Source organism: Littorina saxatilis, linkage group LG17 (assembly GCF_037325665.1).
Source record: "Littorina saxatilis isolate snail1 linkage group LG17, US_GU_Lsax_2.0, whole genome shotgun sequence".
Lineage (NCBI taxonomy): Eukaryota > Metazoa > Mollusca > Gastropoda > Littorinimorpha > Littorinidae > Littorina > Littorina saxatilis.
This window is the reverse complement of record NC_090261.1, coordinates 46,818,144-46,843,422: the sequence shown is the minus strand read 5'-3', so window position 1 is coordinate 46,843,422 and position 25,279 is coordinate 46,818,144. Positions and strand designations below refer to the sequence as shown.

Genomic DNA, 25,279 nt, shown 5'->3' with positions numbered 1-25,279 from the left:
TGACGTCATCAAAGGTATTTATCGAAAAAAATAAAAAAAAATATCCGGGGATATCATTCCCAGGAACTCTCATGTCAAATGTCATAAAGATCGGTCCAGTAGTTTGGTCTGAATCGCTCTACACACACACACATACACACGCACAGACAGACACACACACATACACCACGACCCTCGTCTCGATTCCCCCTCTACGTTAAAACATTATTTTAGTCAAAACTTGACTAAATGTAAAAATAAAAAATAAAAAATAAAAAAAATGGGATAGCGGCGAAACGGGATTGCGCCAAAATGGGATGCGATAGTAAGATGACGCTTGGCTTGTGAAATGTCGCCAAAATGGGACGGCGGCAAAACGGGATTGCACGTAAATGGGATATTGCGCGAATTATAAACGAAGGAGTAGACCCTAAGTTTCTCGTACGAGATGTTTACTGGGAGTAAATATTTGGGGAGTAAAAATTTCGTTCCTTGTGGAGTTCTTTTTTCGTACAAGATTTTTACTGGAAGTTTACTCCGGAGTCAATTTTTCGTGGAGTAAAAATTTCGTGTTACACCGGTTCATGACCGTTGTGGTAACGAGCGCACATTGCTGTCTCCATATTGTGTTCCTACGAATCGAAAGTATGATCGCCAAGCCCTTCTGTCATTGAAGGCAACGTTCGATATTTGCGTCTGTCAGCGTCGCCAACGTTCGACAGATTGTACTACTGTTACTCACAAACTTTCAATTTACACAATGAAATGCCAATAACATGCAAACACAACAATGGGAGACGAAGGGAAAACCTACTAGCGATTGAAATTATGCAAACGAACTCACAAATCCCTCACTTTCCGAATGCAAATGCTGCAAATCCGTATGCGCGCGTCGCTGTGCCGAACGTTGGGTTGCCGAACGTTGCTGACAGACGCAACAAAACTTGATCAAAAGGCACTAAAAACGATTAAATGTTTTACTTACTGGGTATCGCATTCCTCTTTTTCTTCCTGCAGACGATATGAAGCGGTTGAAACGTCGTTTCCGATGAAAGGCTCGGTTATTTCCGTTAAAAACGAAGTTTGCCGAACGTGTGATTCCGTCTACAGACACCGGTCGGATCACAACAAAAATGTTCATTCTTTGCGATTTTGTGATACTGTTGATGATACACCTGCTTTCCAGTGAAGAACATCAATAAAATGATGTTCACAAGCAAGAATAACAGACAAAAGCACGCGATGTGTAAAATTAGGCTTTGCTTTGCAAACAAAGCACGTGTTTTTTTTACTGACAGACACTTTCGGTGGCGATTGAAAATTTTTCCAGAAACGGTTTTATGCTCCCATTTGATATTTTTTCCCTATTTTATCTAGTCAGAGACTAACCTTGTGTATTAATTGAATTAATAACCCCATTATCATATGTTTTGTGTGATATTTCGTGTCTGCTTGAATCACACTTTGAGATGGGGTCATGTGACAGAAGGAAATGGTGTCTGTCAGGATTCACACGTTCGCTTCGAAAAACTCGCTCAAATAATTGCTCAAACACAAACATTTTAGCTTTTATTTATTTTTTTGTATTGCAAATACCATACTTACTCATGCCAAGCAGAAAAAATGATGAAAATCAACACAGTAAGCAAGTAATTTCAAGGCAAAGTTTACACACATCAAAGAGTCTGATTACCGTGAAACCTGCCCACTCTTCTTTATGGGAATTAATCTTTAGCACAACACATATTTTCTCAAAATTATCTCCCCTACAACCAAGTTAAATTTCTATGATTAGCTTTGAAAGTGACCATGCCTACATCAGTACATGAAAACTCTGTGAACAATCAAAGGAGACAATGATTGTCCTTATTATTGACCGGAACTCTACCCCAATCTGAACTTGAATAATGCAAACTATCAAGCTGACTTGATGTCATCTAACCCTGTATGTGTGTGACCTTACACAGATAAAGTTATTGAGTTACTTTCTTTCTTTATTTGTTGTTTAACGTCGTTTTCAACCATTCAAGGTTATATCGCGATGGGGAAAGGGGGGAGATGGGATAGAGCCACTTGTCAATTGTTCCTTGTTCACAAAAGCACTAATCAAAAATTTGCTTCAGGGGCTTGCAACGTAGTACAATATATGACCTTACTGGGAGAATGCAAGTTTCCAGTACAAAGGACTTAACATTTCTTACATACTGCTTGACTAAAATCTTTACAAAAATTGATTATATTCTATACAAGAAACACTTAACAAGGGTAAAAGGAGAAACAGAATCCGTTAGTCGCCTCTTACGACATGCTGGGGAGCATCGGGTAGATTCTTCCCCCTAACCCGCGGGGGGTTATTGAGTTACAACGATCTTGCTTCAAACACATTCAAAATAATACCATTTCTCTGTTATTATTATTATTTTCTGTGAACTTAAAAGTTTATGAGGGTCAATTTTACATGGGTCACATCTACAGGTCATCCAACTTCAATAGCCTGTAAAGTATCAAAAATCTAGCTTTCAAAACATTTCAGAAAAATAAAAACACATGCTTTCGCAACACATCCTTGATATTTGTCAAAAATGTGGTTTTGAAAAAATGCCAAATATGGTCATGTTTGAAATTGATTAAACCATAGCAGTATGTTAACTTTGTAAAGTCTATCCCGAAAACCATCCAAGAAAACAACAATGTTCAATTCTGTCTACCCATTGTAAGTCAGCCTAATTATGCTCCCCATCAGTGACATTCTCCTGACCTGGTGAGTCAAAACTCACTAAATGTCCAATGGAGAGTTTTCAGCATGCAACCAGAAAGTAAATAGTGTGGCGTTATGTCCCTTTTTTTCAAAACAGGGTTATATATGTGGCAATAATCACATGAAATGTTCTCTGTCCTCCACATCTGTTTGATTTGTGATTGGTGTCCAGATTATTTGCTACAGGCATCTGATTAAGTTTATTGTAGCTGCTGTCCGGTTCCCTTTGCCAGTGATATCTGCTTTCCTGTTCTGTAACTTGTATTTATGTTCGCCGATGGCACCCGCTGAATAGTTTTGGTTGTTCTCCAATGGCATCTAGCTAGCTGCTTTGACGTCTGTAAGTGGCATCAAGGTCCTTCACCATGCAGTCATCTGCTGGAAGTGAACAGGAGGCTCTCTTGCTTATGACACCCACACCAGAGCATGGAATGAAACCTGCAATGACACAGCAGTATGACTATGAGAAAACATGCAGACTGAAGCAAAGAGGGCCAAACTTTAAGAGAATGATAATGAAACCTACCTTAAAGTGCCGTGGCTTTTAGTGCATATATATCTAACTTTTAAAAGTTGTGTCCGTCTGTGTGTGTATTATGATGACTAAAGGCTCCGACTGAGACGGTGGTGGTGGTGGGGGTTTGAAACGTGCTGGTGCGTGTATGTTTGTGCTTGCGTGTGTGCAGGCATGAATGTCTTTGTCAGTATGTGTGTGTGTGTGTGTGTGTGTGTGTGTGTGTGTGTGTGTGTGTGTGTGTGTGTGTGTGTGTGTGTGTGTGTGTGTGTGTGTGTGTGTGTGTGAATTTATGAATACAATTGAAGGCACAGTAAGCCTCCCGTAAACCATCACAGATACGGTCAGGCTTTTACACACAGACTACAGTACAAACACCCTTTCATTTAAACACTCACCGATTGAGAACATCCTAGGTGCCCTCCATAAAGAGCGAACAATTTTCAAATAATTTATTTGTGCGTGGTTTATCTTACCCCTGAGCCATCGTGAACCCGTGTGATCAAGTTTCCCTTTTTGGCTCACGAAGTGTAGCCTATGCGATCGTAACTTTGTGCGTGCGTGCGTGCGTGCGTATGTGCATGCGTGCGTGTGTATGTCTGTGGTAGAAACTTTAACATTTCGTCATTTGAAGACGTCACATTATGGCGTAAGAGGGTTAGACGTCACGCGAAGGAATGTCTCGGTCATTGTTATTTTGAGCGGGCCGAGACTAGTTGGCAGTCGTGTCTGTAAGTAGGCTACATGCAGACAGACAGATCTAGATCTAGTGTCTCGCTTTCTTGCACAGTGTCACCTATGCTTACTGTGTGTGTGTGTGTGTGTGACGGAGTGATTGAGTTTGTGTTACTGTTTGTCGATTTCTTACGTGAGCCTTGAAGGCTTCGCCTCTTGTTTCACAATGTAGTCGTCAGTTAGTCATTTGAATGCGACTCCATGTGAGCTTATCTACAATAGCACGTTTTTATGCACGAAACAAACGGCTGTGGTTCACAAAAACTCTAGCGATGGTTTTTGACTGTTGAGAGGAACGGTGATATATGCATAAACCGCCGTCTGCTACGACCCTTGCGTGACCCTGCTTCCGGGCTTTTCTTTTTTCAAACTTTCACAACTTCGAATTGTACTGATCTTGTCTTGATGAAAAAAGAATTCTTTTATGATTAAAGAATGTTTGTGTGACAAGCTGTCAATTTATTATTTAGATTTTAAAAGTTAGGTCTAGCGCAAAAACGCACCACGGTCCAAAAACATTCTGATAATCATCCATCCACGGCTATGGCAAGTTTACATCGATAGAATGAGACCCGAAGGGAAGTAACTCATTTTTGACCTGAGTTCAATCGGCAAAATTAATTCTTTAAAAATTGCTCGCTCTTTACGTAGGGCACCTAGGATATTCCCGTTTGGTGAGCGTTCAAATGGAAGGGTGTTTGTACTGTGTGTAAAAGCCTGACAGTATCTGTGATGGTTTACGGGAGGCTTACTGTCCGGGCGTGATTTCCGGTATTGAATATTCATAACAGCCGTCCAGCACCAAAACGAGGCGCCATTGTTGTAGAGGACCAAGTCCACGAAAATAAATTCTTTGAAAATTTTTCACGCTCGACAGAAAGCAGCCAGGATGTTCCCGTTCGGTGAGCGTTTAAATGGAAGTATGCTTGTACTGTATGTAGACGCTCGGGGAGCTCTGTGATGGTTTACGGGAGGCTTACTGTGCCTATATACATCTATACACACCCAAGAAGATAAGGCGCTCAGCAGGTCTGCACTCATGTTGATCCATTATGGATCCTCCACCCGACAGTCACTGAGCTGCAGTGCTGCTCTCAGCTATAAGCAAGAGAAAGCAGCTTGAGTGTTTCATTGCATATAATTCCAGTGTTTGCATACTCCATAGCGATTAGCTGAAACTATTTAGCTAAAACATTAAACTATTATCAGTGGAATACCAAAGGGGTGGCATATGTCATCCAAAATATACGGCAATTTAAAGTGTGATTGACGGGACAGAAGCGTTTCAATGATACAAATAGAGAACACTACATAGCCTACTGTGTGTTACTGGGTTTACACAAGTAAAAGTGAATATTTTTTCTTCTTCTGTTTCTTCGTTCATGGGCTTAAGACTCCCACGTTCACTCATGTGGATTTTTACGTGTATGGCTGCCATTCAGGCAGCATACGCCAATTTCGGGGGAGGCATGCTGGGTATTTTCATGTTTCTATAACCCACCGAACTCCCACATGGTTTACAGGATCTTTTCCGTGCGCACTTGGTCTTGTGCTTGCGTGTACACATGAAGGGGGTTAAGTCACTAGCAGGCCTGCACATAAGTTGACCTGGGAGATCGGAAAAATCTCCACTCTTAACCCACCAGGCGGCAGCGACCGGGATTCGAACTCACGACCTCCCGATTATGAGGCCCACGTCTTACCACCACACCACTGCGCCCGTCGTGAATATTTCAATATTTGAAAAGCAATAAGTGTAAATCTGCTGCCACACAGCAAGCCATGAAGTATTCTGTTTTCAATTCCTACGTACCGGAGAGATAACCCATGTAGTAACTAAACCATACACCCACATGTGGGAATATCATTGAGGTCATGGCAAGCTAGTCTGGCAGGGACCTTATATATTCCACTGCTCATGATTACAAAGTCACAGATGCAAAGTCATTCTCGGAACACTTTTGGGCTTGTCATTTTCTCGCGAATGTTTTGAGAATGAAGTTTGTCTCGGAGATTTTGCATAAGCAGTGGAAAATGAAATCCCTGTCAGACATGTTGTTTGAACCAACCTCATTTACATGATAGACACGCCTGTGAAGAGATGGTTCATTTATCACATCATGACACATGGGTGGTATCTCTCAGGTAGGCAAAACAATATATCTAAATGCACCAATTTACCTCAAGCACTCAGCAGGTCTGCACATATGTTGATCCATTAGGTCAAAAAACCACCAGAACTCGATATGTTGTCCAAAAGTCACAGATACAGTGGAACCCCCCAAGGATCCTGAAAAAATAATTAAAAATGAAGAGCCAACACTTGTACAAATTATCTGTCTTTATACATACAAGCACATACACAAATAAATCTGCTTGCACTATGCTGGCTTTAGGCATGTGTAATAAAATGATTTTGGGGGAGCTTCTCTATTTAACCAGGAACTTTTGTTGTTGTCAAAAGCAATTTATGCCTCAAACATTCTCCCACTCAAGACTGAACTATGCATTCAGAATGTGTTGATATCTGACTTAAACTCATAAAAATAACAAAGGCTAGTTTGTAAAAAGACACTGATTTGAAAAGAAAATTTAAATTCAATTACATATTATCATGTATTATATAATCTGTTCTGGGGCTTTTTTCCAGGTCTTTTAAAAAAAGATGTTCACAAACAATAACGAACACATTTTTCAATTCAATGAATGTTTGCAGCACTGTCAGCCGGACAGAAATGACAGTATAATAATAATAATAATAATAATGGTGATTTCTATAGCGCTTTCGAACACACAAAGCGCTTTACAACAGCAATAACAACATCATTACCAGAATGACGCCATTGACGGAATAGAACACAATCATAAACACTTTACAACAAAAACCAAAAACAAAACATAAATGTTACAAAAATCCAGAGGCTCTTACAGGAACGAACTCTCAGTATACACAACAATTATGATGCACACACACACACACACACCCACACATGTCCACACACACGCACACACACACACACACACACACACACACACACACACACACACACACACACACACACATAGTAAACATTGTTCATCCGAAAGTGCACATTTACAGGGTCGCGACAACTACATCATCATAGAATGCTTCTCTGAAGAGGTGAGTCTTGAGATTTGCTTTGAAAGAAGGCAGAGATGGACTGAGACGTAGAGACAAAGGGAGTTTGTTCCAGATATGATCAGCTGCGACTGAAAGACAGCGGCCACCATGATCGTCCCTCTGATACTTAGGAGCTTTGACAAATTTATTTTGGGAGGCAGAGCGGACAACCCTTTCAGGATTGTTTTTCTGCACGAGATCGGACAGGTACTGTGGAGCCGTGCCCGCGGCAATTTGATAGAAAATGCAGCAGATCTTGTATTTAATTCTTTGTTCGACTGGAAGCCAATGTAGCTGTTTGAGTAGAGGCGTGACGCTTTGTTTCATAGGTGTTCGAAACACGAGTCTTGCGGCAGCGTTCTGGACTAGTTGCAGGGGCTTGGTGACAGATTTGGGACATTCAGCGAGCAGTGAATTACAGTAGTCTAATCTAGATAGTATGCCGGAACAGACTAGTCTTTTGGTTGCGTCTTCGGTAAGGTACTGTCGAATGGAACCTATACGCCGGATCTCCATTCGCGCTGCTTTACATGTTTGGACTACATGCTGTTTCATGCTAAGATCTTTGTCAAAAAAGACTCCGAGATCACGAGATGTATCCGAGAACTTGATGTCAATATTGTTCAAAGAGATGGCCTGTGGGAGTTCTGAAATAGACTTAGCATGGGTAGGCGTGGAGTATGAAAAACGCATGGCTTCAGTTTTGTCGTCATTTAGTTTGAGTTTGTTCTCTTCCATCCATGCCCCGACATCTCTCACACACTCCTGTAGCGACAGAACCAAATCTGGGTACTTGTCATGTGATGCGGAATGATTGATCTGCGTATCATCTGCGAAGATTTCGTGTAGCACACAATGATTCTCTATGAGAGTTGTCAGCGGTGTTGTGTACATAATGAACAGCACCGGGCCTAACACAGAACCTTGAGGAACACCAAACACAAGAGAGGTTTCAGCAGATTGTTGGCCATCGATCAGAACAGTATGTTGACAAAGCCGTAATAAAAACATAACCTGCAGTCCTACCTTAGCGCAAAGAAGTATGAATGGTCTGTGTGTACTCTACAATCTCTGACTGTGGCCCTATGTAAAGGTCGAAAAGAGCTGGCTGTGCTTGGCCATTAAGAAAAATTTCAGTTAATTCAGATTTGTACAAGAAGAGCATAAAAGCATATATTCACAGCATGTATGTCTTGTTATTGCTATAGGTCTATATATCTATGCCACAATGACACAGCAAATACGTACATTCATTCATACAGACATATTCATTTACTCATATAATTTAAATTATTCCCCCCTCTGCTTCTTTACCTCTGTAAACTTGTAGAGCTAGTTATTTTTCGATAATGACCCAGCAACCAAACAAATAACGAGCCAGCAACAGCCTGAATCCTCGATAGTGCAATGGGTTGAGAAGCTGTTCTGTTTTGGTACTACTTTTGCGACTGAAAAGTTCAAAACGCTCTATACGTACGAAATATACATCTCTGGAGCAAACAATACAAACATACCGCATTTAAATTAACAACTACAGGCCTGAACACATGAATCTCCATATAAAATCCATGAGTTCGGTTGTTTTCTGAATATAGATCTGCTGTGCACACACCGTTCATCACAAGCAAATTCCCAAGGCAAGTAACTCATACTCTTGCCGACAAGAGTAGTTCCCCTTCTTTTAACGCAGTTTCTTCGACAACACTGACTGCAATCCGACGGTCAGTTTTCAACAATATTTCATTTTATAAACAGATCACACGCAACCAAATGCACACATCTCATCAATTTAAACAACATAAAGCGGTTTCATACACTATTTTCCCCAAAAAACTGAACTTCATACAGTAATTAACGTTGGAACACGGGTGCAAAAGTTCGTCTGCTAGTCCCATTTGACGAAAGAACATTATCTTTAGCGATACTAAATCATAAACAGAACACACAATATCTGCCTTTACCGCCACAGCAGAATAACAGCTTATCTGTGTACTTGATTTTAGTCTAAAACAGGGAAACTGACAAGAAGTGTTAACAGAATGGAATGATTTGCACGGAACTATACAACCGCGCATTAATCGATCGCCTGCGCAGGTTGACTGGTTGAGTGATTCGGATTCGATCAAACTTTCGCACAAAAACTCCTGTTTTCTTTGAATAACTGAAGAAAGGGGGAATAAAGAGGTTACACACCTCGTCTCAGTGATTATTAAAAATAATGGTCTCAGTTCGCGGTCATGAAAAAGCTCGCTGAAGCTCGCATTTTTCATGATCCGCTAACTTCGACCATTATTTTTAATAATCACTGAGACTCGGCATGTAACCTCTACTTATATAGCACCACAGGAATATGTTAATATCAAAATCTAATATGAAATTTCCTACACACACCCATGAAGTTCAAGCCCTCAGCAGTTCTGCACACATGTTGATCCAGGAGGTCCAAACACACCCTGCACTTGTTGTCCAACAGTCACTGCTCCAGTGAAACCCTCCATTTAGGACCCTGAAAGATATATAACAAGTTCCATAAAGTGATACAAAACTCTTTGTTGTTGTCCTTATCTGCCGAAGGAGCACCTCCTGTCGCTTCACAGCATCTGTAACACAAGAGAGGACTGAGTATCCAGCCAGAAATTTCATGACTGTATTTTTATAATGATGATCAACAAAACTTGTTAGGGGCTTTTAAAATGATATGACAAATATAAAGTCAGATGCACTTCACCCATTGTTATACTTAAACATAGAACTAAGGCTTGCTCATACAGTGGAACTCCCCTTGTTAGACCTCAAAATATCTGAGAAAAATAGGCCCTGGGTGTCTTAAAAAGGCCATTGATTGATGATTCACAAAGGTTATTCACAGAAAATATGAAAAAAGCAAGGTCCTAAAAGGGAGTGTGTCTTTAAGTGTGTGTGTGTGTGTGTGTGTGTGTGTGTGTGTGTGTGTGTGTGTGACTGTGTGTGTGTGTGTGTGTGTGTGTCTGTGCATCACAATTAAGGGCTAAACAAAAACAAACACACACCCAAGAAAAGCAAAATTTGTTTGAAAATTTGATCCAAGACAGTGAATCAAACAAGAAATGTCCATCACTGATTCAGACATATTTGAATGTATGTGTGTGTGTTGCAAACATTACACAACAGTGGATCATAAATACCAAATTCAGCTATGCTAGTACCGTATTGCAAATTACATTAAATTTGAAATGTCAGAAAAAACAGGGTTTTTACATTTTATAATTTGTTGTTAATAATTAACTTACTGGTTAAAGAGTACAACTTTTCACAATTTCAGCACAGAGAATGGAATCCTTGGTGTCTGCTTCCTTTTCTATCTGAATGACTCATTGGTACAGCCATCTGTCATCACCCTGCCGACTGTTTTTTGACATGGAGTCCAGAAGCTCCCCCACCAACTCAGGCAGTTTTGTTTTTCACTAAAAGTAAAAGAATAAAGGTCAAATAGATTTGCACAAAGGAATAAAAAGAGGTTTTGTAGTAATCCAAATAAAGCATGCAGAAATAAAAACACAAAAAGTAACATCAAACAGTTTTGCCTCTTGTGCCCCCAAGACACTGGAATAATTACAGGCCACCAGATAGGCCGTCCATCACTGAAAGTGAACAGAAAAACTTGATGTTTGAATATGTGTGTGTGTCAGTGTGTGTGTGTGTGTGTGTGCGTGTGTATGTGTGTGTGTGTGTGTGTGTGTGTGTGTGTGTGTGTTTAGGCCAAAAAAAAAATTGTCTGTTTCTGGTAACATGGCTAAAAAAAATAGGGTCGGTAGGTAGGGATTTTTTTATTTTTTTTTTTATTTTTTTACCCCAAATGTAGACCAATAAAACTAACTTTAAAAATCGCGCAAAGAGACTGGATTCACTATACATAGAGACAAGACACTCAACACATTTACAAATCGTCAGCGGACTTTCGTTTTCACACGTTTTTGTTGTTCATTTTCTCACCCTGTCCTTTACCACCAAAAAAAAAAAATTAAAATTTTGAGTTTGGAAAAAAAAAGTTTAGGGTCGGCGCCGAAATTTAGGGTCGGTCGGGTGACCAGAAACAGACAATTTTTTTTTTGTTGCCTTATATACAAGTGGTACAGGTAATTTAAGACAAGAGTTTAAAATGTCACTTACTTGTTGTCCCTGTCAGTGTAAACTTTCAGCACAAAGAAGAATGGAAACATTGGTGTTTTTGTCGGTTCCGTTCCAATTGAATGACTTGGTACAGCCATGCCATCAAGTTGATCAACCAGGGCTGAGGTGCACGAAGATCGAAGCGGGTGACAACCATTGGGTGGTAACTTGGTGAGAGTTGTCACCTTCTTGGGGGCTAACCGACTTGGGTCTCTCCCTCCCACTTGGTCGCGGTGCACGAAGCCGTCTCGGTCATTTACCCTACTGCAAACACTGTACAAAAGGAAGACGTGGAACTTGCGAAGAAAATGCGAAAAAGTGTTTGTGGGTTATCGTCCCTAGTCACATGCTGGCGGCGAAAACAAAATGGCGGATCGCGTAGGTACCGATCGCTTGCGTGGTGGTGGTAAATTGTGCTCGGCTTTTTGTTGCAAGAACGCCCGTTGCAAACAGAGCTGCTTCGGGAAAACTTTCCACAAGTTCCCTAAAGAAGAAAAAAGGTGGGTTGTGCAGTGATTATTTCATCAGGTTTACCTTCTTCAGAATGAGAATGAATGCAATAGCTCGAGTCAACTCACTCAGTAGACTACAGGCTGTACAGCGTCAGCGAGTACTTACGACTGTGAGTGTGAGTCAGCAGTCAGTACAAAACAACAGTTTACACTTGATGACAAACTACCCGTGGGCATATTTGCCGAAACCTTTATCAAACCTTGCTTACGGGAAAACTACAGTGCAAAGGTACATCACTCATCCGTTTTGCGTTCAGGCAGAGCGTTAGATTTAGACTGAAGATCTGATTTAGCTTTTTTTGTCTTTCCTTTTTGCTTAGTTTAACAATAACATTGTTGTTTTTATTGTCAAACTAGGTGCAGAATATGGATGCAATTCACAAGGCGAGAGGACTTTGAAAAGCTGCAGCCAGCTGATGTTCAAGGTCTCAAGCTTTGTACTGATCACTTTGAGGCCAACCAGTAAAACAATCCTGCAGAGAGGATCACTTGTGTGGAATGCTGTCCCGACATTGTTTGCAGTGCCCAATCCACCACCGAAGGTTATTTATTTATTGGTTTTAGGTTTTTGCAAATCAAAGAAGCACACTAATAAATGCAGGTTGAGTAATGACAAGTTTGAGGCTGATGTAAGAATTGGAACAAAACCAGCATTGTTCCCATCAAATAATGCCTGTTTGCATTTAGCGCAAAATAATGATAAGGCCAACAAAAAAAAGTTACTTATTTTGGATTGACGTCTTGATTATGATGATATGATGAACTTATTTTGCCAAAAAACAGCCCCAAATGGCAAAAAAAGTATAGGGTCGGCGTCAACAACAAAAAAGTTGTATGTTTCTGGTCACCTGACCCTACCTATGTTTTCCCGATGACCCTAGACTTTTGTTTTTGCATTTTCAAAAATAAAAGGGGTATTCGAAAATCACTTGTTTTCCTGTTTTTCAACAAAATAAGTTAAAAAGATGGTTTTAAAAAAAAAGTTTAGAAAAAAAATCTCCACCTTTAGTCATGTTAGGCCACAAAAAAAGTCTGTTAAAGGTAACATAGGCCCCCCCAAAATAGCGTCGGTAGGTCGGCTTTTTATTTTTGTATTTTAGCCATCTGAATATTTTAATTTTATTTTTTAATGCCCCAAAAAAGTCTAGGGCCGGTGGGAAAAAAATAGGGTCGGTCCGGATATCGTAAACAGATAATTTTTTGTTTTGCCTTACCAGAAACATACACTTTTTTGTGTGGCCTAAGACCAATGCCATGAAATTGGGAGAATTGTTTCATTGGGACTGGGTGTTGGTTGTGAGTTTGTCAGTTAAAGAGCTGTGCATTTGCAGGTTGCTAGTGGGAGGAAGCCACCATCGCAAAGGGTAGCTACAAATGAAGCCAGCACCGACCTGTCGCCTGATGCACAAATTGTTCAACCAGGTAAGAGATTTTTAACCATGAAGAACACCCTGACATCAAAAAATGTTTAAACCCATCCATTACATAGTTGATAATTGCTGTATAGGGTGACGGGCGCTGTGGCGGGGTGGTAAGACGTCGGTCTATTAACTCGGAAGGTCGAGGGTTCGAATCCCGGTCGCGGCCGCCTGGTGGGTTAAGTGTGGAGATGTTTCCGATCTCTCAGGTCAACTTATGTGCAGACCTGCTAGTGACTTATCCCCCTTCATGTGTACACGCAAGCACAAGACCAAGTACGCACGAAAAAGATCCTGTAATCCATGTCAGAGTTCGGTGGGTTTTAGAAACACAAAAATACCCCGCATGCTTCCTCCGAAAGCGGCGTATGGCTGCCTAAATGGCGGGGTAAAAACGGTCATACACGTAAAATTCCACTTGTGCAAAAAAATGAGTGCGTGTGAAAGTTTCAGCCCACGAACGCAGAAGAAGAAGAAGAAGAAGAAGCTGTATAGGGCGGATGCATGGATGAATGAAATTGTACCTGTAGTTCCCACACGTAAAGATGTTATTTTATGTGTTTTGTGTGTGTGTTTTCTTTTTTAGATGACATTCAGGCGATCCTGGAGGACATAGGATGTAAAGCATCAAAGTCGTCATCCTCCCCATCCCCTCGTGAAGCGGAACTTTGGCAGAAGGTCAACAAACTGAGGAGCAAGGTTTTCCGATTAGAAAAGAAAACGATGGAACCCCGTGTAAAACGAGCGAGTAAATTAGCCAAGCCTCCCAAGAAAGACTTTGTAATAGAACAGTTGTCTCATATATTATCAGGCGAGGCGAGCTATTTTGCCATTTATGCCTGTTACATATTTACCGGTTATCTGCTGCTGTGTCCAATCCTGGCAGAGACGGGAACGCATGTTACCAAGGAGCTGAAGGAGAGTCAATGAGATGAGAGAATGTGATTAACAATTTGCAACTCTCTCCGTACAAAGAGGGTCCAAAATTGTATAAAAAAAATAGATGGTAGGCAATTCAAAATTAAAACAAGAGGCGAAGCCATCAAGGCTCACGTAAGAAATCGACAAACAGTAACACAAACTCAATCACTCCGTCACACACACACACACACAGTCACACACACACACACACACACACACACACACACACACACACATACACATACACACACACACACACACACACACACACACACACACAGAAAGAGCATAGGTGAAACTGTGCAAGAAAGCGAGACACTAGATCTAGATCTGTCTGTCTGCATGTAGCCTACTTACAAGGACACGACTGCCAACTAGTCTCGGCGCGCTCAAAATAATAATGACCGAGACTGTCAGTACTTCCTTCGCGTGACGTCTAACCCTCTTACGTCATAATGTGACGTCAATGTAATGTGACGTCTTCAAATGTTAGAGTTTCTACCACAGACATACACACGCACAGACGCACGCACGCACGCACGCACAGACAGACAAAGTTACGATCGCATAGGCTACACTTACGTGAGCCAAAAAAGACAATAGACAAAACATGTACTTCGGCTCATAGAGCCTTCTTTAATTTTTGACTCATTAAGTCCATGCTCCGAGAGTCCTTTTTGGCTCACGAAGTGTAGCCTATGCGATGCTAACTTTTGTCTGTCTGTGCGTGCGTGCGTGCGTGCGTGCGTGTGTGTGTGTGTGTGTGTGTGTGTGTGTGTGTGTGATAGAAACTTTAACATTTCCGAGTCTATGGATTACGTCAGTCTCGGTCAAAAGTGTTTGACGTGTGTGATAGAAACTATTTGAAGACGTCACATTATGACGTAAGAGGGTTAGACGTCACGCAAAGGAATTACTGAACGTCTCGGTCATTGTTATTGTGAGCGGGCCGAGACTACTTGGCAGATCCAGGGTCTCGCTTTCTTGCACAGTTTCACCTATGCTTACTGTGTGTGTGTGTGTGTGTGTGTGTGTGTGTATGTGTGACGGAGTGATTGAGTTTGTGTTACTGTTTGTCGATTTCTTACGTGAGCCTTGAAGGCTTCGCCTCTTGTTTAATTTTGAATTGTCTACCATCTATATTTTTATACATTTTCAAAAAGATTCAACAGTCACCTTCCGTTATTCTTGAACTTGGCTATCCCAGCCTTACCTCAACATTCGATATTCCTGTGATATTTTTGACGTAAAATCAATTTTTACTGTAAAACTCTTCGGCAAGAGGATTGGTCCAAGCAAACAAATGATAAACTTGTTAAGATTTTTCCTGATATTTCCGATCAATTGCCTATGGTTTTATTTAGCTAAAAGATTCAAACGTCACACCTATGACTCATGGCTATTTTTAAGGGGGGAGTAGCATCCCTGGTGTGATGTTTGTGATGTACCTTTTAGTCTGTTTACAGTAACATAGGCACACAAAAAGAGGGTCGGTAGGTCGGATTTTCATAATTTTTTTTTTTTATAACCATCTTTTTAAATTATTTTGCAAAAAAACAGGAACAAAATTGATTTTTTTTTCTTTTTCTTTTTCTCCAAATGCCAAAAAAAAGTCTAGGGTCGGCGGGGGAAAAATAGGGTTGGTCGGGATACCGTAAACAGACTATTTTGCTTTGTTTTGCCTAAGCAATGACTAACAAACTTTCTTTAGGGTCTGACATTGTATATACTATACAATTTTTGGGGTATTAACTAAATACATGTATACAGTTTTTGATTCCTTTTATACTTTTTCACAAATTAGCTCCCCTCCCCCCCCTTTTCTTTTTGTAGTCTGCCCTGGGGGCGGGAGGTCTCCCAATTTCGGTTTCTAGGGTCACCTTATGCTTCCATATGAGCTGAGAACTTAATTTAAAATGGGCCTCGATTTTTTTTTATTTGTATTTTGTAATTGTGCCTTTGTCCAGTCACATGATTTCACTTTGTACTTAAAAACTTGGCACTGTCATCATTTATTGCTATTTATTGTTCAGTATTTATTGCTATTGGGCATCAGTTGTTCAGTTGCCCTGTTTCGAATGAGCCATGCATGCATTAATTATGGATGTGTTTAGCGAATTGGGATACCTAAAGCAATGTAAAAGAAACAATGTGAAGCAAACATATAGCACCAAATAAAATAACCGAATCAGAATGGAAACTTCTTCGGTGTGTGTGTGTGTGTGTGTGTGTGTGTGTGTTTGCTGTTTTAAATACCGAAAATGTGAAAATAAAGCAAGTCACAGCATGAGAAAGATCGACTGTACTAGTCATGACAAAGCAGGAGACAGCCTGGTCAGCATGTAGAAAAGGGGAATAACTCGTATTTAGCCATTCTCATTTCTAAGCATGCCCAATGAGGAAGTTATCCTTCTTCCCATTGTAGTTTCTTTGCCTACTGGGTCGGAGGTTATAAATAGATTCGGGAAAGTGACTTGAGTGGCCTTAGTGCGCATGCGCTGATCATGGTGTCTACCGTGGAGCCATCGGGAATCCAAGGGAAAGTAAAGAAAACTTGACTATAATTATCAGAAAAGGGAAGTGCAGTGACCAAAAATAAATGATATAATATTTCTAAATGTGGATAAGCACTGAGGCGAAAAACTAACGAGTGTCTGTTTTTGAGCGCTTTTATGGCACAGAAATTAGTGTTGGGGTTGGGTGAAGAGGGAGATAAAAAAAAATAAAAAAAAATACTGCGAATTTTAGTTATTTTTATCAAAATTCTGTTTGTTTTATAAAGTTATATCTGAGGTTTCACAGATTTTCAATGTGCACTGATACACTGGCCTCGAATGAATCCCTCGGTAATGCTTTTAGGTCTACGACCGAACCAAAATCATCCTGTTTCTTAATGTTTTGAGCAATGGGTCTTTTTTTTCTTTAAATTTTAATTCAGCTTCATTCTACTCAGAAGAAATTCTTTCAATGTGATGACAAAAACATTAGATAGACGTTTGCTCGGAGAACGTTTGTCAACACAGCAACATTTAAAAAACAAGTCGCGTAAGGCGAAAATACAATATTTAGTCAAGTAGCTGTCGAACTCACAGAATGAAACTGAACGCAGCAAGACCGTATACTCGTAGCATCGTCACTCCACCGCCCGTGGCAAAGGCAGTGCCCGTGGAATTGACAAGAAGAGCGGGGTATTCGTTGCGCTGAGAAGGATAGCACGCTTTTCTGTACCTCTCTTCGTTTTAACTTTCTGAGCGTGTTTTTAATCCAAACATATCATATCTATATATTTTTGGAATCAGGAACCGACAAGGAATAAGATGAAAGTGTTTTTAAATTGATTTCGAAAAACAAAATTTTGATAATAATTTTTATATATTTAATTTTCAGAGCTTGTTTTTAATCCGAATATAACATATTTATATGTTTTTGGAATCAGCAAATGATGGAGAATAAGATAAACGTAAATTTGGATCGTTTTATAAATTTTTATTTTTTTTTACAATTTTCAGATTTTAAATGACCAAAGTCATTAATTAATTTTTAAGCCACCACGCTGAAATGCAATACCGAAGTCCGGGCTTTGTCAAAGATTACTTGACCAAAATTTCAACCAATTTGGTTGAAAAATGAGGGCGTGACAGTGCCGCCTCAACTTTCACGAAAAGCCGGATATGACGTCATCAAAGACATTTATCAAAAAAATGAAAAAAACGTTCGGGGATTTCATACTCAGGAACTCTCATGTCAAATTTCATAAAGATCGGTCCAGTAGTTTAGTCTGAATCGCTCTACACACACACACGCACACACACACACACGCACGCACGTATACACCACGACCCTCGTTTCGATTCCCCCTCGATGTTAAAATATTTAGTCAAAACTTGACTAAATATAAAAAGGACGATATAGATTGTTAAATAAAAGGATCTGTGCTTTAGCATTCTGTCTCATCGTCATTGTAACTGTTGCACTTCACACACACACACACACACACACACACACACACACACACACACACACACACACACACACACACACACACACACACACATACACACACACACACTTTTGCTCCAGTTACAATCATGTACTTCGTAAGGCTTTATTCAAGTTTGTCTCTTGTTCTTAAACATCCGAATTCAAAGCACACGTCTGAGCTGAGAATATATACTCGAATGTCTGCCGCCATTCAATGTGAAATGATGTTGATTTGTGATCCAAACACTTCCGAAAAATGCTGGTTCGTGTGTCTTCAGTCAACCGGCGCCGCATCATCACAACTCCACCCCTGCCTGCCTGCAAAAATACAAACATAGATGGTGACACACAGTGCACACAAAATTCAACCCAATTTTTGTTTTTATAATTTCTACATCCGTTGACCGAATTAGTTATTATTTGGTGTTTATTAACTACAGCTTATGCATGACGAAGGTCAACACAGTTGTGAGTTTACATGTTAAATGGAGGGGTACTTTGGAACACTTTTGAAAGAAGCTAAAAAATCGAACCATGAAACCTACAAACAGGAAACTTCGTGGAATGGTGATGAACAAAGTGAAATTCATGCACAACAACCATGAAGATATTCGCCGAACACGATTGACCGGAAAAATGACCCCTTCATGGTAGAGTCACACTTGCGCAAAATTAACCGATGACAGGAACGCAATCCTTTATGGGGATGCCCTCCTCCTGCCTGTAATGGCTGTACTCAAGTCACTGATTGTCTAAGGTTGTTTATGGTATACTACGTCCTTCAAATAACCCCAAAAATATCAATCTTGAAGAATTAAATCGGGTTCGTTAGTCTACCGCTCCATTTTAAACCTCGAACTGTTGAGTTCATCCCCGAATTTGGATTCTTTTTCGAAAGACAACCAAAGTCAGACCATTTCACCTACAAAATAGCATCTTTCGGGACTAGTCATGCCGAAGCTGAAATTAATGTACACCAAGTATGAAGTATACGAAATACCCTTACTTTCTTGCAGACACCTCAGTTAGCTAGCATGCATGCAACTGACTCAAGAAGTCTCACTGGGGAGTTGGAAACTGTGTCGTCTTCAGCCGATTAATAAATTACAATATATCAGTAAACACACACACACACACACACACACACACACACCGACACACACACACACACACACAGAATTACAGTCAGCATTGCACAAAATAAAGATGAATTTTCTTATGCATAATGCCAAAGAAGGCAAATTAGTCTGATTTTTGAATTTAAACGAATGATGCAAACAGCGCTACACACCTTGTTCATATCCTGTTCTGCAATGTGGGCTGGCGTATATGTTTAATTAGCCCATTGTACATATCCTAGCGGTAAAAACTGTAAGAGATCAAAATCAGATAACATTAGGAAAATGATACCGCTTGCAGAAACAAATCACAAGAATGCATACTTCTTTCATTTTAGCCAGTCTGAAAAATTCATGTTCGCCAGTGTAAAAACTTACATGACATTTCCACGAACAGCTTCTATACAAAAGTATGCCCTAGCATTGGGAACTTCGTGGGACTCGAGAAAGGAAAAGAAATAATAGCTTAGAAACTATTCGGTGTTGTGTTGTTATCCTGCAATTGAATAGATGAAAAATCCATGCGTCCTTAAAAGGCACAGTCCTTTCCATGCAAACGATTTGGCTCAACCCAAACCTGGCGATGCTTTTACGTAGAATAAGACTTCCCCTTTCCCAAGACACATGACAAAATTCAACAGCCTGAATCAGTGAATGCTTTGTGTGCACCACAAATTGTTATCCTTTATTTTTTTTTGCGAATTCACTTCATTAAAAAAAAACTTGTAAAAAAAAACAAATTCACCAAATTCCAGCTGAGCAGAACTGCTTTCACAATAAGGACTGGGCCTTTAAAGGTACGTTCCTCATCATATTACCCAGTATATCAGACACCACATTGTCATGTTTGTCCAGGTTTTTACATGGAAAAAATAAAACTTTATTTTAACATGGGCACATACGTCTGACTTCTTTTGGTGGAGATTGGAGGATGTGCGATTCATTTCCTACTAGGCACTGGTGTCAACATGTGAAATTCATGAAGCGAAATGTTTTCACTATACACAGAACATAACCAGGCTATCAAATGTGTGGTCTATGTTCAAGTCAGAATGATGCCCTCATTTTTGTTTTAATTTGAGAGATCTGTGATGTCTGACATTTTGGTTCAAAATGTAAGGAATTTATACTTAAGCTCTAATGAGTAAAATTTGTCTTGTCAAAAACCAAAAGCATATTCCTTCCTCTACATGCAAGACTTTCTTTTATCTGTGCATCTTCATTTAGTACAGCAAACAAACAAAAACATCACACTCTGCATAGCGAAACAACTTGCAAAGAAAACCTCACAATCTTTATTGGGAGAAAGCCCCTGACTGTTGCAATGTTTTATGCATTAAAAAAACCACTGAAACTGTGTGTTTGAATTCTTCAGTTTGATCAGCTATATATGTGTTTAAAAAGTTACCTTGATCATTCTGACATGCTGTGGCTCAAATCACATCTCAGACAATGTTGTAGACTCCATAGATCTATAGACGTTGAGGCGCATGGAAGAACTGCATTCTGTGGAAACACAAAACATATACACAGAGGAAGAACAAGTCACAACAACTTTTAGCAGCAGCAACAGTATATATATATATGATTTTATTAGTGTGGTGAATGAGTTGGGGGGGGGGGTGGGGGGGGGGGGGGGGGGGGCGGTGGGTGGGGGTGGATGTGAGAAGGCTAGTTGGGGAACCGGGGGAGGTTTGATATTAGTCAGCATTGTCATTTAAATGTAATGACTGGTACAATGTTTAATGTATTTGGAAGACAACAACACAGTACACTGCAATGTATAATGTGAACCAACTTCTGCATGACAAAGATCAGGTAAACAAACAAAAGTTACCTGTTTCATTCTGGAAACCTTTTGGTCCCATCACATCTCAGGCGTAAACTATATGGACACATACTGTAGTGATTAAAACAAAAACAGGCATTTTAATGGACAAAACGAATTATGTGGATAGGAAAAACAGTAAGAAGAACAGGCGCAGCAAAAAAGTCAATAATCTTACTCCAAATAACACTATCACAGATTCAGTAACTGAACCCCAGTTAAGTGTTAGTGATTCAAATGACTGAATTTAAAACAGGGAGAGAGAGATTGTGAATATATTTGTGTGTGTGTGTGTGTGTGTGTGTGTGTGTGTGTGTGTGTGTGTGTGTGTGTGTGTGTGTGTGTACAGGGTAAATGCAGAGCCATTGATTGGAAACAAAACCTTGTTACTGTTAAATATCAACAGTTATACAACATAAGAGGCAATGGAAAAGTTGGATATGGATATGAAAATATATGTTGCAGGTGGAAGAGGGGAGGGGGAGAGAGTCTTTGTTGCTTGCAGTTAATAAGCAACTAAGGCCAGCTGTTGTTCTGGGTGTAACCTTGTAATGTTTAAGCAAACATGTTTGTGGATCACCTTCTGCATTTAGATCTGTTTGAGCATTTGCAAAGTTACCTTGATCATTGTGGCATCCTCTTGATCCCATCACAGGGGTGTGCAAATTTAAAAATAAACAACTCACCCACGGGTTAGTAGAATCGCATTTCCAGCTCACCCGGGAAAAAAATAGGTAACCCACTCCAACTTTTCTTATTTTGTCTTAGTTTCACACACAGAAACATTGGATTATAAGTCACTGAAAGGTAGCATCTGCCGACGACCAGTCTGTCCGAACTAAGAACAAAGAAGTAAGTCAATAACAATGAAACTTCAAACATGTGATGGGTTTCTCGGGGATTTTCACATTATCCTTCTCACGTTGATGCTTAATCAGGCATCGCCGATGAGCAACGCTGCCATCATGAGAGTTGAGAGTTCCTTTGTGATAAGTTGTACAACCCGTAACAAACTCGGACTTGGAATTCGCGAAACTTGGAAAGTTTTTGCAACACTTGCACGTCATGATTCCTGTGCTCTCATCAAACTGTAGCCATGGGAACTCATCACACCAACTAGAAAGAAACGTCCTCTTACGTTTGTGACTATCGTACTCTTTGTCCGTCGCTTGTTTAGTCTTTATCTCAACACTTTTGCTTTCCGCTTTTGAAGTAGAAAACCCGAACCTAAACAACGCCATGGTTGTTTTTCAGTGGCCCGAAACAAATTAGGGAGCGCTTTCTCATTGGTCAAAATGTAAAACTAAACTAAGGGATGTAACTCACATCGTTGAAGCAGACGACATTTTCGAACACGATCAACACTTCAGAAAAAGCGCCTTAGAAACAGTACTTACTGTTTGGGCTTCGGTTTGGGCTTTGTTTTCATTATGAAAAACAAGGGGAAATGTATTTTGGCCATTCATTTTAGTAAGGAGTTGGCATTTGAAGCTCTATCTTGAGTTTTGTTTGTGAAATTTTTAGCTAACCCACGGGAATGCTACTCAAAGACCTCAGCTAACCCGGCCAATTTTTAACTCCCCCCGGGTCACGGGTTAGTGGATTTGCACACCACTGCATCATATCTGAGACTATGGCCTGTAGACTCCATGGTCAGACGCTGGAGTGATAACAAGGTCATTCTGAAAAATTGAACATAATTATGCAGAGAGGGGGCAAGGATAGGGGGGTGGGGGCAGGGTTGAAGGTTGGTTACAGTGCTAGTTGGACATGAGAGTGTTATGAGGTGAGGATGGTGCTGATATTAATAAGCATAATCAGTTAAAGTTCACAACTATCTTGATCTTCACAGACATGAATTGCATAATGAATCCACAAGCATGTACCTTTATTTTTGCCCTTGGGTTATAGGTGGAAGGAAATGTTGAGTGGTAAACACAAGTTGTATTGATCACTGTGTCAGCCTGTGGTCAGTCCCCTTTGATCTGCAGATTGCATCAGCATAAACAAACACAACGTCATCATCGTAAACAGCCTGAATGGTCAATCATGAATCTAAGAATACAAACACTGGATCTAATTTGAGAGTCTGCAAACGAGTCAGTTTGAAGATTCAATGAAAATCTGGCAGTCAATGAAGCAGATAGATCTGGCCTTGCGCTTGTGTTTGCAAGCAGATACATCCCTTATCTTAACGTTATCAATCAACAGATTGATATTTTGCCTGACGATTTTCCTGCCGATGAGCAAAACAAACAATGAAAATCACAGAAGTGGTATGATTTTGAAGACGAAATTCAGTCATACAAACAAACTCAACAGAAAGAATCTAGCTAACTACCGTACAGCTTTCGACAAAATCAACGCATTTGCATGCCTTAGTCATTCCTGCTTTGATTCCAATAATTCTACATGATCGTACTGCACAAAAAATACGAAAACGAGCTGATCGAAATGAGTAACACTGCCTCACCTGCTATGATTGTACTGTGAAAGCGAAGGTCGTCTGCGATTCGAGATTTCAAAGTCGAACAGCGGCGTTTCTGCACTCTCAGCGGTTATCTTGCTTGGAAATGTGAAAAGCATGACTTGAAATCGAACGGAAGGCACCATTCTACCTTTTCGTTTGGGCGTTGTTTTTGTAAAATCTCCGAAAATGTCATTTCGAAAAAGGCGGTCGCCATTTTTTTGGGTGCCAACTTCTTTGAGTGGGGCTGCTAGCTAGCTGGTCCAAACGGGAGCCTCCCATTCGGTACGCAACCCTGTGAAAAAAGCTTCGTGCACCCCGACCGGGAGGGAGCGGACCGACTTGGGCAAATCTCCCATTGGTTGTCACCCACTTTGGCTTCGTGCACCTCAGCCCAGCTCACTGTTCCTGTTACCAGTTCAACCTCTTTTCCACATTGCCGACAGATTTTTAATCTGAAAAAGTCATGTAGGCAGGCCTAGATACATGTTTTCAAAATGGGAATTTATAAGTTGTAAACAGTTAACGAAATAGTCCGCTTCTGTCACGTACTCCCCACGAACACCACCATGTGGGGCAGCCAGATCCAGATAGAATCAACAAACAAGTAGATCTAAAACTCAAAGTAAAAACATCAAACTCAAACTCAAACTCAAAGAGAAAAACAACCAGACGGCCCAATGGTCACTGTAATTGTATCAGATTCAGATTCTCACAATGGTATAAACTTTGCAAATCTCAAAAATAGTCGGATACTAGTGACAGTGATAGTGAAAAAGAGTTGTGGCAGCTGTACTCCTCACTCGATAGTCGATGACTTGGCAGTCACAGTTGCAAATCACTCGATAACTCCTGAGCGAATCTGGATACGATAACATGGAAAACTCTTGAAGGCTTACTTCTCAGTCCAGATCCGTCTTCTGCTCTCTGAATTATGGTTAAACTCTCTTGGTGGGTTCCTTTCGTGATGTTGTAGACCGCTTTTTGGCAATCTCCCGTGCTCTTTCTTGTGAGTTCGCTCGTTGAAAATCAGTTACTAGTGCTCTCCCTTGATTTACTTCGGAGTGGTCTCCTCTTCGATTTTTAAGGGACATAACTCTCGTGCGAACCCTTTATTCGTATCGAAAGTAGCCGGCTCAGTTTGTTTTTGTTTTTGTTTGGTCTTGTGTTTGATGACTTTGCTAGTCCAATATTTTATGTATATATACTTAACCTTCGTTTTGCGTTTTTGTTGCAGCTGAGTGCATTTACAGTTCAAAAATCCTCCTATGGTAGTAAAACAAACCCAAAACTACCCAACGACCACATCTGTGAAGCTCGACATTTTCTTGTTCACGCGAGTGCATAAATTAACCTAGTTATTACGTGGTGTTTGGTCGGAGTTCGATTCAACTGAGTGATTCCGGCCTCCATTTTGTTTTACACAAACTCATGATGATGTCTGACATAGTTTGCTAGTGACGTGTCCTTTTGTACATGATGTGGTGATCTACCTAATCTAAATTTAGATCCAAAAATAGGTCAAGACCAGCCGGGTCCGAGTACGAAATTAATTCGTAAAAAAATCGCAGTTCTTGACTCTTTGGGTGCAAGTCAATGAAACTTGGTAGTTCTTCTAACGGATATATAGCTGCCTGAGGTATGACTAAAATCCCCAGGGGCTCCGTGCACCTGGATTTGACAAGTTCAATACTTTTAAATGTTTTTACTAGTTATTTACTTTTATGAGTTACTGTTCCTTTTACGGGTACTGCTCT

At 40.3% G+C, this 25,279-nt stretch overlaps 2 protein-coding genes and 2 long non-coding RNA genes across 10 annotated transcripts in view; 1 reads left to right on the top strand and 3 right to left on the bottom strand.

Moving 5' to 3' along the window:
• LOC138953499 (protein dispatched homolog 1-like) overlaps positions 1–25,279 on the bottom strand; it is a 75,736-nt gene that overhangs the window by 28,674 nt on the left and 21,783 nt on the right. The window lies entirely within an intron of this gene.
• Positions 467–11,538, bottom strand: LOC138953504 (uncharacterized). The gene is made up of 6 exons (XR_011451552.1): positions 11,278–11,538; positions 10,398–10,571; positions 9,520–9,634; positions 6,168–6,276; positions 4,992–5,084; positions 467–3,175 (listed from the first exon to the last, which is right to left on the bottom strand). It is a non-coding gene; the product is annotated as an uncharacterized lncRNA (long non-coding RNA).
• Positions 11,541–14,168, top strand: LOC138953502 (uncharacterized). Of its 2 annotated transcripts, XM_070325341.1 has the most exons (4): positions 11,541–11,777; positions 12,147–12,331; positions 13,121–13,211; positions 13,794–14,168. In XM_070325341.1, the coding sequence occupies exons 2-4, from the start codon at positions 12,206–12,208 to the stop codon at positions 14,135–14,137; spliced, it is 561 nt and encodes a 186-aa protein (XP_070181442.1). In that variant the 5' UTR covers positions 11,541–11,777; positions 12,147–12,205; the 3' UTR covers positions 14,138–14,168. The 2 variants fall into 2 exon arrangements, with proteins under 2 accessions (XP_070181442.1, XP_070181441.1); XM_070325340.1 differs by lacking the exon at positions 11,541–11,777 and having other exon boundaries at positions 12,040–12,331.
• LOC138953503 (uncharacterized) lies at positions 18,200–24,723 on the bottom strand. Of its 6 annotated transcripts, none has more exons than XR_011451549.1 (7): positions 24,319–24,723; positions 23,529–23,977; positions 21,675–22,737; positions 21,065–21,127; positions 20,636–20,733; positions 19,401–19,478; positions 18,200–18,427 (listed from the first exon to the last, which is right to left on the bottom strand). It is a non-coding gene; the product is annotated as an uncharacterized lncRNA (long non-coding RNA). The 6 variants fall into 6 exon arrangements; XR_011451548.1 differs by having other exon boundaries at positions 18,201–18,427; positions 21,675–21,893; positions 22,283–22,737; positions 23,529–24,723; XR_011451550.1 differs by having other exon boundaries at positions 21,065–21,112; positions 23,529–24,723.